Source organism: Scardinius erythrophthalmus (assembly GCF_964197995.2).
Source record: "Scardinius erythrophthalmus genome assembly, chromosome: 14".
In the NCBI taxonomy this organism is placed as follows: Eukaryota; Metazoa; Chordata; class Actinopteri; order Cypriniformes; family Leuciscidae; genus Scardinius; species Scardinius erythrophthalmus.
This window is the reverse complement of record NC_138234.1, coordinates 25,360,184-25,375,028: the sequence shown is the minus strand read 5'-3', so window position 1 is coordinate 25,375,028 and position 14,845 is coordinate 25,360,184. Positions and strand designations below refer to the sequence as shown.

Sequence of the window (14,845 nt, the reverse complement as noted above, 5' to 3'; positions counted from 1 at the left end):
TTGAGGTTTGTCGCACTATGCAAATCTCAAGAGGTTTGAGAGAGCTAGAATACTTAAAGATAACATTTAAAATGGCAGGTCATCGTGCAGTTCTTAATTTCAGTTCACTACGTGGACTGAAACTGCGGCTGCAAAGGGAAGTAAAACCGACGAATGACCAATCATCCCGTTCCACATTCAAAGAGGACGTGAGACCAGAGTTGAAAATATCCCTTTTATTTTATTTGTTTGCAAGATGTCACTTTCTTGATGAATAAGTCAATGTCTGAGACATCCGATGTAATGAAGACTGTTTCCTACAAGCACCCTCCAGCGTTTCTGGCACTGCTAACAGAAAAAACCATGAAGAGAACGCTTTTTTCCGTTCTCAAAGCCCTAAGGTCAGGGTAATCAGACGCCACGGGCAACAGCGTGGCCTTAGTGAGGATGTCTCGACTAGCCTGATGCAAAGGCCAGCTAACTGGGCCCGGCCTTCACATTACCCACTCTCTGGAGATCTGAACTGAGGAAAAATCTCCCAAATGAGATGAGTAAGGGATACCCCAAGAGCAAGGCAAGGCCCCCCTTTCCATTCCTCCAGCTCCGGCAGTCGATGTTCTTCTCAATCACGGCTCATCTCGCACATGCCCTCCATGTTAAAGCGTTGAAACCACACCGACGCTCTTCGTGCTCCTTGATGATGCTCCGCTGGCTGGCCTTCCCCCCGGGCTGCTGGTGCGTGTCCTGCAGAGGAGGGGGTGAAGCGGGAGGAAAGGCTACCAATCATGAAGTGTCAGGCTTGGGGCATATGATTGTACACTGTGTCAAAGCTAGACAAATATTTGCCCCGCGAGGCTCCGGGGACGCAGTTTCTCGCTTTGTTACATGAGCTGTAGCTTCACTCAGCATGCCGGTTTACCGCCTAACTAAGGAGATGGAGGGCCGGGTGACATCTGGAGGCTCCTGTGAAACTCTCCAACATCCATCAGGTCAAACACACTCCGCTGGTGGCTTGGAATGTGATGTTAGCGCTGCGCTATTCCCTTTGGGAGACAAAGCAATGCTGGAGAAACATCTCAAGGATGTGCATGATAAGGTCAAGGTTAAAGGTTAAATTTGAGATGGATAAACAAGGCAATATGATTATCTCCTAAATGCAGGATAGCAGGCCATGCTTAACCCTAAGTCTCGTTTAACACAACCTCTAATGGCTTACTGTTTTTATAAAACGGCGATATGAAATACACAAATATGTAACAATTATATTCATTTAATTGTTTCAGTTGAAATCTTAACACAGAATTCGATTGATGTGCAGCCACAGGTTTGTGTAAATTGGCTATTTTGCAAAGGTTTCGAAAATGGCTCATCCAATCAGATTTCAGAGCAAAACATTATAATATATATATAAAATAATAATGTATTGATGTTGCGAGTCTGAATCGTTTCTCCCGCCTCTTCTTTACATAATTTCCTGTCCTTAAAAAAAACAGTGCATTTAACTTTTAAATAACAATAATAATAAACTATAATAAAAATAAAATGTAAATAATATAGTATAAATATTTATATAAATATTATAATATTTGAATATTTCCAAATCATTGTTTTTATGTATTTATTTAGAAAAGTATATCAATAATAAAATAATAATGTATAAAACACTGTCACTTATATCACTCATTTAATTTTTTACATTTTTTATTAGCTTTTGCCTTTTAATAGTATGGTGCAGAACTCACATCAATGTACATGGACTGTAGGGCGAACAGGACTGGCACAGGTTGGACAGTAAATCACTCTAACATTAGTCTAAATATATAAACGACACACAAATACTGTGCAAATCTTTCAAGCTTTCTCTGGGCACAGATTCCAGATTCCCTGCTAATAACCATAATAACTGTACCTGTTAGTAAAAAGCAACATTAAAATATGCTGCACTGTTCTATAAAAGCACCAAGGAAAAAGAGATTTGTGATTTCTTAGTGTTACTATACAATTACAAATTAAACTTCCCTTTGAGATTATACAAAGAGCACAAAGATAAGACGGTGCTTTACAGGGTTCAAGACACTGTGACACATTTACTGCACGCAACAGTAAAAGAGGAGAACAGCTAATCTCTCCAGTTATTTACGAGCTGGTGCTCCTTAACCCGTCATCAATGAAAACATGAGGCTTTTCGTTGCAAATCCTTTCAAATAACTTCAAATAATGTCAGGCGCAGAAATAATAACCCGCATATGCATATCTGTTTAATTTCTTTTATTTTTCCCTTTAAACTGACATCCGGAAAGAGATCTGAGAGAGAGACTGTGGCAATAAAGTCTCGCTTTTCCATCTGTCTGCTTCATTTGCAAAAAAATGGCCTCCTTGCGATTCAGATATATACGGCTCTCTAGCTGCTCCACATGGCAGCTGTAGGTGACCGCGGCCACGGCGAGTCTCTGGGGCCGAGGGATTGCACTTCATATTTCGCCGCCCTCTGTGCCAGCTTCCAGTCTGTTCGTCCCTCATTTAGAGTCCCTATTCGAGCAGAGCGGGTAGTGGAAGAGAGGAGGATAAAAAATCAATTCATATTTCCATAATCCACAGTCCTGTCTGTCTCCGTCTCTTCCCTCGCCCTCTCTCTCTCTCTCTCTCGCTCCCCTGGGGTAAAGTAACCCCTCCACCCCGATCTACGGCCTACAACTGTCATTACGCGCCGCAACAATAAGAGGATAAACAAAGGAGGCCTGTAGAGATCGGAGCTGCTGCTGCCATATGCTGGCTAACTTGGGGGAAAAAAGGGATTTCGGCGGATAGAGAGGGAGCAGCCGTACAAAGACGCGAAAAGAGCCTAATCCTGGTAATGAGGCGACTCAATGAGGGCCTTTATGTCAATGTGGAAAAGGCCGATCCATCTGTACACATCTTAAACTAGAAACGATCTTGTCACCAAACAAGCTGAGACGAGACTTTTCTGGAGGACTTTTTTAAGTTTTCTTATTGTCTTTATTCGCCGACATTTAAATTACAGGCTAAGCATGCAGTTTCTGAAGCATCGCTGCAAAAGACTGATGAAGACCAAAGTGCACACGAAAGCCAAAGATGCTCAGGTCTCCTTTCTTTCAATCTCATTGTAGCTCATAATGAACCGTCCAACTTGCTTTGCTGAGAGGAGAGGCGTGTACATGGAGACCTTGAGGCCGAGCGAGCAGAAATAAAGTGTGAAAACCGCAACGCTGCACTATGACCCAGGCCCAGACCCAGACCCACTTCTGCTTGTGCAGAGAACACATATGACCTAAACTACACTGAAGCAACAACCAACAAAACAAATGCTAACATTTCAATTCTTCTTTTACTGATAAGAGTTTTAGAAGTTCTGCAATGCCTATTTGAAGGAAGTTTATAAAGAGGGCAATAAAATGATGCGTGTGAAAGATTTTTAACTTATAATTAGTGCTCAACTGATACGAGTTTTTAACATCCAAAGCCAATATATCTAAAGCATAACATTAAATACTTGCATGTTTTAAATATGAATATTTAAAAATATGTAAAAAATATATAAATAATATTAAATTAATAATTTTATATTTTATATTTAAATACATTTTAAATAAAAATATTTATTTTAAAAATCCAACTATCTACTAAAGTATCTATCTAAAAATATAAATATTATTTAAAAATGAATATTTAAAAACATCATGACATAAAACAAAACAAAACATAAAACATAACATGACAGCATAAAAAAACATAAAACATAAAATATAAAACAAAACATATAAGATAATACAATATAAGATAAAACATTACAAAACATAACATAAAACATCACATATTTTGGAACTGACACTAGGTTGAATGTGATGTGATAATTACAAAATAGGCAAATATCGGCTGATTAAGCAGATATTTGAGTCTATTACTACTCTTATTACACGCTTATTATGCGTTACTAGTGTGATATAGTACCAACCCACTGAGTGACACACAGCTGTACTGGTGTGAGATACATCGGTGGGCGTATAAAGAAGCTCCATCCGCACCCATTCACATCACAGCCAGCTGATAATTACCAGAACAACGCTTATTGAAGACCTGCTCACCGCTTTTCATTATCAGCAACATCACACCGCATGAGAGAGAGAGAAAGAAGGAAGGAAGTGAGGAGGGAGGGAGGGAGGCCTTAGGAGCAGGAGGGGTCGTGGATGTGGTGCTGGTGGGTTAGGTGTGTGTGTGTGTGTGGGGGGGGGTTACGAAGAGAAAAAAAAAGTTCCTCTGTCTCCAACCTGGTCTCCAAAGTCCTGAGGGAACTTCCACAGCACTGTCGGATCTGTAAGAAATTGACAGACAGCATTAATCAGCAACCACGCACCGTTCAGAACACATACATATTAATGAAGGGGGTGGGGGCAAGGGTGGTTTCTCCTATGTGTCGGCACACCGCGGCAACGAGCAGAGGCATGGAACGTTCTGCATATGCAAATGCCATCCGGTTAGATAGAGGCCTTTAGAAACACAGACACAGAGACAATACTCCACTACCTGCAGAAACAGCAGATGTGTGGCGCTGCATTAATATTTCACACCTAAATTTGTTAAAGGAAAGCCTTTGCTGCAGCCGTTTAAAAATATAATGTTCACATTCAAAATATGAATTAATTTATTATTTATTTTTATAAATATTATATGTCATAGGCCAGGGGTGGGCATATCAAATACGAATACATTAATAATAAGAGTTATTATTATTATTATATATAAAACAAATAAAATCAATTAAGTCAAATAAATAAAACAAATTTTATTATAATTTTATGTTTTAAGTACATTTTTATTAATTATTATTATTATTATCAATGTGTCAGAGCATGTGTGCTACTGCTAACCAATGTTTTGGAGTTCATAACTTAACATTAACTCAGTACTATTAACTATTAAAGCAGGTTTTTTTTAACACATATTAGTATTATTTTAGATTTTTGGTAAAATGCCATAATCTGACATAAATAAGTGTGTGCAGACTTGGAAACGCCTTGTGACACATAATAAGGCAGCACTCCAGACGCCTCTGCTATGAGTCACTCTAAAGAGATCAGCTTGGACCACAAAACAACAACTCAATGTCTGCTGAAGGTCAATGTGAGAACCCTGAAACAATGAGTTTGGTGCACAGACACACACAGGGTGTGCAAGGAACGTCTGATCAACAACCTCGATGTTATGACAATAGGGCTGAGAATTTTTGCGCAAATCGATATTGCAGACAAAAAAGTCCAATGTCTATTGTCAATAGTGTAGTGATGCATGACGCCCAGCACACAGAAGTCAATTTCAGATCAAGCAGGTTACTGTTGGTTAAACCATATGCAAAATTCCAGATTTTGTGGATTCCTATTGAAATAACTGGACTTGTTTCCTATGTAACCACATTAAATATTTGGCAACCAAAACAAAAGTTCCAAACAGCAACACCTCTTCTCTTCATCTAAGGTAGTATTCAGAGTATGACTGACCTTGCATCATACACCGGTTTGTTACAGGAAGTTTAAAAATCCTGTCTAGTAAAAGATAAACATGTTCTCAGAAGAGAACAGATTATCACACAGAACTTGTACAACCATGACACAGAACTAAAGGTTCGTTTGCATGTATATCATACATTTAATGGGAGAAATCCAGTCATTTCAATCGGAATCTGCACGATTGGGAATTTTGTGTGAGGGCGAGACAGATTTCACTTGTGTTAAAGTTGCTCACATGAATTCATTGCTTTGACCAGCAGAAAGCTACTTGGTTTGAAAGTGACTTCTGTGTGGACAGTGCTTCATGCCTCGCTACACTATATTAACAAAAGTCAACAGACCTTTTGTCGCAAATTTCACCAAAACTTCACTGTTGTGACCTTTGGACTAAGCAGACTAAGTCAGAGCTAAGAAAGTTCACACTTTTCAGGTTTGGTTCGATTAAAATGAACCCTGGTGCGATTGTTCTGTTAGTGCGGTTCATCTGAATAAGTGTGAACGCTGCCATCTAAAACCTGGTGTGCACCAAACAAGCGGACTGAGACTGCTGAAAAGTCTCGGTCCACTTCCAAATGAACTCTGGTGTGGTTCAACTGAACCAAAGACATCTAAACAAACCAAAAACAGGACAAGATGTCACCCTAAAAATGCGACCTGTTTTTTTTCGTCATAGAAGCCATGTTGCCCATTACAGTTCGGTACAGACATCGGAACCGCGTTTACACATTTTATAAGCTCTTCTCAGCTGGTAAAAATACCATCATGTGTGCATATACAACAAGGACATTTGGTCCAGCACACAAATTTCGTGCCGCCTCCGGCTGTCGACAAAACTATCAACTACATTCACACGCTCCGATAGGCTATCCCTTTTCCACCAACACGGTTCTGTTGCAGATTCCTGGCCTGTGTCCATTCTCTGAGTGTTCGATAGTGATGCGCGGATCGCGGTTATATCTGCGGATGCTGCAGATAATCTGTGGCTCAGACGGGCCAAGTTATAAAAAATGACAAATTAATTGTGGGTGGGTCGCGGGTCGATGAGATATAAGTCATTAAAAGACTCAGAATTCGTCTGCGCCGTTAGCCTTGTGGGCAAGTGTGCTGACACATAGTGCTGTTGCGCTTCGGGCGACCCGTGTTCGAGTCCCGGCACGTGGACCTTTCCCGATCCCTAATTGTATAAATGAATAATTGTAGTGTGATGGCCAGGTGCAAATATCTAAATCAGAGAATATCATAGGTTTGAGCAGTTGTCGGGTGGATGATTTATTCTTAACAGCAAATCTAGCGCACAAGCCCTAGAGCCCCTTTTAAAGTACAAGTCAATGCACAGACTTTTTCTTTGTTCAATTTGCACACTGAACATGGGCTGGAGCTCTTAATTTTGAACTCTCAAAGTGCACCAGATTAATACATTTATCTGTAAAATGTAATTAATAATAATAATTACCTTATTATTAAAATACCTAATATATGTGCTTGTAAAAAGTGTTTTCTTCAGCCATGATCAGGATCAGGACCACCTCCACCTCGTTTTAAGCCAGGCAAAACACTGTTTAGTATCTATATAGGGTCGGTAGTGTGACCACACCCTGAAAGTATGTTTAAAGCAACTGCAACGCATGATAATAATAATAAAAAACTGCAGAACCACCAAGCAACCACCTAGAACACCTTAATAACTGCATAACACGCTTATAGTGTAGGTTTTTAGACAAACGGCAGCTAAAACACAATCACATAATAAATCACATCAATGAGTCAAGTTAAATATGGATTATTTGCACTTTAGCCATTTCCTCTTTCTTGTAAGCATTAATTTAGAGAGTAACAATATGAACTTCCCATCATATTTGAACTGAAACTCTTGCTTCTTCATTCTGATCTAATCCACGCCAACAGTGCTGATGATTCAGTTCTGCTGTGCTGGAAGTGATGTCTGATGAAGCATCTAGCAGAATGAACACTGTGATGATGGTAAATATGTCTGTATACTCTCCACCGGTGCTGACCAGAGTTTGGGGTGGGGGGGGGGTGGGGGGGGACTGACAAAGGTGCATTACATAATCCCATTGTGAGATTTCACGGACCTTGTCTTATAATATTTTTACAAAGACTGAATTTCCTTCTCCCCAGGGATCTGAAGCCCAACTCCTCCATCTGATCTGGCAGAGTCAGGTCAATTTTATGCTGATTTTATGGGTGAGAGGATGGGAACCACTGCCAGGGAGAGAAAGAGGAACACAAGGGAGAGGAGAGAGAGGGAGAGGGAAAGAGACAAGAATGAAGAGATGCATCAGAGGGACAGAGAGAGAGAATGATGGGTAGCTGACAATAACATCTTTAAGTTTTTGAGGTAAAATTTCAATGAATGTGAAAGTGTATATTTTTAAATGCACCTTTTTCTAAATATTTTAACGTTTTTTTTTCTCTCTTTTTTTTCTTCAATTTCCAACTATTGTCATGATTCAATACAGTTTAATGGCATCACAATATCTTACCTAGAATGGGGATTGTGAACTCTTCTTTTTTTTTTTTTAAGAAATTAGTATCTTTATTTAGAAAGGATGCATCAAAAGTGACAATAAAGACAACCTATGGACTAATGTAAACTTGGTTTTGTCCTCTTTACTACAAATTGATTATATGTTTAATCCGGGTTTATGTCTTCTCAATGATGATTCTGATCTCTGTATAAGTGCACTGCAAAAGAGAATGTTGTTTGCTGGGTTTACAGCTGCAAAGAAGACAATAATACAGAACTGGTTTACTCTGCACATGTGTGCAAAAACATATTGGATTCATAGCTTACATAAAATAGTGACTTGTGAATGTACAACAGCACGAATTAACAAGGCTAAACCTAGTATCATTGATGCTTGGCAATGTTTTTCTTCCAACATACCGGACTATATAAAGGAATGACTATATAAGGTGTTTTTTATTTTATTTTATTTGTTCTCACTCTTTCATATTGTTAAATTATGGATGATATGTATGTTGCTCCCCCTTCCCTGTCTGTTTGTTTGAATGGATGCTATTTCTAAAGACAATACAAAGTTGATCACAAAAAAAAAAAAAATAAAGATATTATGTTACAAAAAGTTATTTTGAACTTTTTATTCTAAGAATCCAGGGGAAAAAAAAATACACAAAAATATTAAGCAGCAGTTTTCAACATTGATAATAAATGTTTCTTGAGCAGCAAATCAGTATATTAGAAGGACATTTTAATTTCTATTCAAACAGAAAAAGATTATTTGAAATCGCAACATTATTTCAAAATATTACTGTTTTTATTCTATTTTTATCAAATGCCTTGGTGAGCATAAGAGTCTTCTATCCAAAACACTTTTAAAAATCTTACCAAACCCTTTTGAAAGGTAGAAAACAATGCCATGTTGTCATAAAATGCATGTGCAAGAAATTTACGTTTAAACAATTTTAGATGTCACAGTGCAGGACACTGCTGTCAATGCGCTCACATCAACTACTTTGATACAGAGAGGGAAAAGACAATAAAAAGGGTAATAAACAAGAAAAGATTGAACAACAAAAATGGAGGCAAGAGAAAGCGATAGGTGAGAGGGAGGGGTAACTGAGGGGGCATTGCCCTCCAACCACGCACCTTCTGTGCTGCATATCCTGGAGGCTCCCGTGTTCTAACGCATTCAAAAATACCTTGAGACACATGCTTATTCATACACAGAGGCAAAAGGACTTGCAAATCTCTATCCCTGTGGGATTTTCACACGACGGGGGGGCTCACATGAAAAGCCCCAAAAATTCAGATGAGCTCTTTTATTATTAACGCCCGCTCTGTCCCTTCAACAAGCCAGATCCGGCTTCAAATCTGAGCAATGCAATCAAATATTTGCCCAAACACTTATCTAGTAAGAGTATTCAAAGCGGAGATCTAAACGTTTTGTCAGTTTTTTAAAGAAAGATGACAGTATCTGACGTGCTCAGGTAACGCTAATTCCCATTGGCGCTGAAAAAAAAGATGCGTTTTCTGTTCAAACATGAGCATGTTCAACAATTAACCTCCCAAATGCACTTCGGCAAAGGTGCCGCTTTCATTCATTTGAGTCTTTAAATGTGCCACAGTCAGACAAAAATCTGTGGAAAAATGCAAGCAAAAATAACTAATAAAAATGGCAAAAGAACTCAAACCTGAAAAAATATGAATAAATACTATAGTATATAATCGGTTGGTATCTTATACAACTTCTATGTTTTTAAATAAGAATATTTTGCAATAAATTTGAATAACAACAGTATTCTGTATTGCGCAATTGTTTTTAATCGCGAAAAATCACGGTTTTCTTTGAAAATGTCGCAGTGATGCTGAAAAAAGATGGCGTCATCTGTTCAAATATGAACTTGTTTAACAACAAACCTCCCAAACGCACCTCGACAAAAGTCTCGCCGTCATTCACCGTTTAAAATTTTAAATGTGCCACAAATCTGCAAAAATGCATGTAAAAATGACTGATTGGGTGACCAACTGTCTGTTTTTGGTGGTGGTGGTGGGGGGGGGGGTTTGTACACTGGGGAATGTAGAGAGATGAAGGCCCCTGTCTGTGGGTGAAAAGCTGTCAAAGGGAGCCCGGCTCCTTGCCTCCGCAGCCTCCTGCTGCCATATTGTGAGTGTGTTTGCGCGGGGCGGGCAGACACAAAGGGATTAATGGGTTAAGGCTGAAAGTTGAAGGTTAGGAGGGTAAACCCAACCCCTGCTGCTGAGGCAGGGAGAGAAATGTCACCGTGACAGACCTGGGGCTGCTTAATCCCCCTCTCGCCCCTCTCGCTCCCCAATGGCCTCCCCTCCTGGGCTTGACACACTGAGGCCGCTCCTGTTCCCAGCAGGTCTGCGAACCGCCCCGAGCCAGTGGGCACACAGAGACACGGAAACAGACAGACAGACACACACCCACGCACAGGAAGAGGGGTAGACCAACTTGACTTTCAACTTGGGAAGGGCAGTGTGTAATGTACAGTAGGAGAAAAGTGTTAGTCGGTAGAGATATTTACATGTGAGAGCAGTGAGGAAACAAGTGGTTATGTGAAAACGCAGAGCCGGATGTGTCCGAAATAAGTCAAGATGAGCATATATAGTCAAATATATTTCAACTGATGTGCGGTCACAGGTGTGTGTATGCATGCAGAGTGCAACAGTCAGGTTCTGGAAGTAAATATCCCATTCACTTTTTCCATGGAGAAATTGATTTTTAATAATTCTCTATAAACCCTTCTAGAATTCCAGGTGCTGAACCACACTACCCATAATCCCAAGAAGATCCACCAATCAGGGGATCAAAGCAAACCTACATGAAGCTTTGTGAATGGCGTAATTCAATGTTAACTGAAACTATGAAAAATTGGTTTTGATAATTGAAATAAAGCTGATTTAAAATAAAATATAAAATATTAGATAAAAAATTACATTTAAAAAATTATGATTTTAAAATAAAAATCTGTTTAATTTTATTTTAAAAAACTGCTAAAGCTAAATAGAAAAATAACAAAAGCACTAAAACTTAAAACAAACAAAAAATTAACAGCTGATGCAAAATAATAATAAAATATTTGAATAGTATACAAGTAATACTTAAATATCATTGACTTAATCAGATTGGTATTATCTTGATTACAACTTGGTAACAACTTGTATGTTTGTGTATAATATATTGCAATAAATTCAAAATATGTTGTTTTTATATTTGTAACAAAAGAATTTCCATCAAAACTTTTGTATTGTGCCATCATTTTTTATTCATTTAATTACGATATCCATGGTGTTTCGTGGGACTGTGGATTATTCCCTTAGATGTGAAGTACACAGTTTTGTACCTTTGTTGTTTTCCTATGTTAGATACTTTTTTGCTTAAAATATTTTTTTAATTGATATCTCGATGTGCGCATTCGTGATAGTCACATCACAAGGATATGTGATGTGAAGTATATGGATCGTAGTTGATCTGTAATCCATACCGGCCATCTTACCCGAGTTCAGAACGAATGTGATTCGCGAAATTATTGCAAAGTTTAACCATTATAGAATGAAAGTTTATCAATTGCATGTGCTTTTAAGACCTGTCAGTTTAAACATCAAGCGCAAAAAAATTTAAAAAAGGAACTTGCAAGCTGTTTTCTGTACGCCCACACAGTTCTCTTTCTCTTCTTTTTGAGCTTGGACACGTGCAAGCAAAATTAAGTCAAAATGCCCGTCTCGGCAAGTATCCTCTTAAACACAGTTGGTTATGTGTTGTAAACAATTGAGAAAGAAAACGGATGCGTATCATTACATTGGATCCGTACATTCATCTTAAAGTGACAGCAGCCTAATATACCCGCAGATGTTTGTGTCACCAATGTTAATGTAGCTTTGTAGCTTTAACAAAGATAAAATGTATTCATTAATTATATGAATTATATTTAATTTATACAGTGAAGACTATGCAGTGTTATTTTACATTTAATTATTGAACTTCTGTACCTGAATACTGTTAGATTTAGGCCTACCTGAAAAACAAAGCACTGCTTATTTCATTTGTCTCTTTATTCTATTGTATTTATCTATGCTTGTAATTTATTTATTATTTTCTATGCATATGCACTCTCCTATAAAATCACCCCAATCATTCTAGAATGATTTATTCATTACAAATACAGCCAGTCAAATCATCTGGTGAAATTGGTTTCATATCGCAACATTTATCGCAGAAAAATTAAATATCGCAACGTCAGTTTTTTTTCCAATGTCGTGCAGCCCTATTTAAAATCCCCAAGTGCGTGCATGTGTGTGTGTGGGGGGGGGGGGGGAAGAGTTCTTATTTGATTCACTGAGTTATTCTTGAATGGCCATTTTTAATACACTAAAGCATTTTAACAAGCAAAAATAACGTTAGAGGTGAAAATTTCTTGAGATTTTGGTCATAAAATCCTAGCCAGGTTCCAACCTTGGAGTTACATCTCAAAGCTGTCCAGACATACATTTAAATAAATCGAATTCATATGTAACTCTAATGAGGCTTTTAAACAAAAGCTTCAACAGTTGTCCAGGTTAATTTACGGTTTATCAACCTGAAGTAAACTTGTAACGATGAGGGAAATCCATCATTACGCTTAGCCTCAGCATTTCCAATCTGACGTAACATGCCAAGGTGGTGGCAGCTCAATGTATTGCCATCACTGTTTTCATCTCACCACCACTGAAAACACCTTGAAAAAAATCTAAAAACCCATCGGCTAGGAAAACAATCTCGCCCGCTCGCATCAGACCTGGCAAGTAATTTGACTGCGGAGCGAACGCCGGCTAATGGGTGAGAATTGAATTGAAATCACCTCGGAGGAGCAAGCTATTTTTCTTTTTTTGCTCTTCGCACCCAATGTGAAGCCAGCCGTGGGTGATGGCAGGCTTGGGAGGGCCCTTCCAGAGATTCCCCTTGGGCTTCGTGCACGGCTAACCTTCGACAGGACCGCCGCTGCGTGGCAACACGCCGCCGCCCCGAGCGCAGACAGTGCGGGTCAGTCGCAAATCAATGTTTTGACGTCCCGGGAATGCTTGTCTTTAAAAGTCGATACACGCCGCTTTGATAGAGCCGAGGCCGGGGGGAAGAAGGTTAATAGGTGAGTGGTGGAAAGAGCTCACAGCTGACACCACTTTTTACCACCTCTGTCTATCTATCTGCGAACGAGATGGGTGTAGAGCCAATAGGCCGGAATACATGCCGAGCCAATTGAGTTGCCAAGCTGTCTTCGTACCCTGATGGAAAACCTCAGTGTACCTTAATGGCTCATTGGGATCGACTTGTGTTTAATACACTGTGTCAACAAGTTCCGTGAATATATGAGGTGTCATTATCATAGTACAAAGTATTATCAAAGTAGAGACCAAACTGTGGAGCCCGCAGGGCAATGGAGGCTGTCTGTCGAAATGTCCTAGCCAGTGAGCGTCAGTGGCGTCCAAAACACTCCATATAACTGATTATCACATCAAATATGGCTCTTATTGATGCCATATTTGTGCTTGAAGTGCGGACAGAAAAATGACTTATCGCTGGAAGACGCCTGGTTAGGACAGAACAATCAGATGACAAAATTCAGCACCCTGGCAAAGTAGACAAAAGCTAGCTAAGACGAGCAACAGGACATTTTGTCCACATGACTGAATATTAAACATCTGATTGGCAGTTAATGTGTTGGACATCAAAACATTTGTGTTTTCAGTGTGGAGAGGCAAATTGCTTGTTAATGTGATGATCATATGACGTAAATATTAGCACCGTGGCAATGCAAACCAAGGCTGTAAATCTTTATTACATATCATTGTCCACTTGTGCAGTCTTAAAGGGATAGTCCATCCAGGAATGAATATTCTGTCATCATTTACTTACACTCATGTCATTCCCAAACATGTATTTCTTCTGCACAAAACAAAGTATTGTGAAGAATGTTTAGACTGTTTTTGGCAATACAGTGCAAACCAATGGGGTCCAAAACAACAACATTGGACAGACTAAATGTCTACAACTTTGGTACACCATAAGGGTGAGTAAATGACAAACTTTTTATTTTTGGGAGAGCTGTCACCTTTAACACATTGAATTAACTCACAGCAACAGCTGCATGTTGTAAAAAGGATCCAATACTTTTACAGTTAATTCTCTTCTGAACCAGACCAATGCGTGAAAACCCATTGAAAAACCAGTGGTTTCTGTTTTCATCCAGAGATGAAGGACTACGTGTTGCCTGTCTGCCTTTCCTCTTTGTACCCTCCCTCCAATGCCTCCTCCTCCTCATGTCTTATTCTTGGCCAAAGGTTAAAATGCTGAACTCGCAACCTCCTTGGCAAAACCTTTTCTTCTTCCGTTCCTTTTTTCGCTCATCTATAAAAGATTTATTTCACAGTATGTAGAGGTCTGGATTAACCCACTCCATGCCCCAGAACAAAGCCATTGTCTTTGTGCCCGAACAGGTCTGTGTAAAGAGGAAGCACCAGCTCCTCGACGTCCACAATAATACCATTGTGCCAGGCATGCTGGAAGGGTCCTGGTTGTCTTTGGAGGCTCGTCTAGACTTTGAGCCAGCTACTCAAGAAACTGGTAGAAAATCCCATCAAGCAGTGGAGTGAACGTTAACTAAGGTAACCCGCTGTGAACCTGATGAAGATGTCAACCGAACATATGGCAAAAAAAAAATTCTTTTGTTGGTACAAGGAGCTTTTTTCTTCCCCTCCAGAATGAAGGGGAGTGGAAAGGGGAGGGAGGGCAGTGTTTGGAAGCCAAAAGCAAGGAATAACTGTGGTCATCAGTTTACTTCTGGATCAGTAACTTTATTCT

General features: G+C 39.3%; 1 protein-coding gene across 5 annotated transcripts in view; it reads right to left on the bottom strand.

Annotated features, from left to right (window-relative positions):
• The window catches only part of dennd1b (DENN/MADD domain containing 1B), a 93,852-nt gene that overhangs the window by 64,746 nt on the left and 14,261 nt on the right, over window positions 1-14,845 (bottom strand). For 4 of the 5 annotated variants that reach the window (XM_081385274.1, XM_081385275.1, XM_081385276.1 and 1 more), the window contains one exon: window positions 4,266-4,309. The exons of the other annotated variant lie outside the window; for it this stretch is intronic. In XM_081385274.1, coding sequence (XP_081241400.1) covers window positions 4,266-4,309 — 44 coding nt within the window. The remainder of the gene's footprint in view (window positions 1-4,265; window positions 4,310-14,845) is intronic. 5 annotated transcript variants of the gene reach the window in all.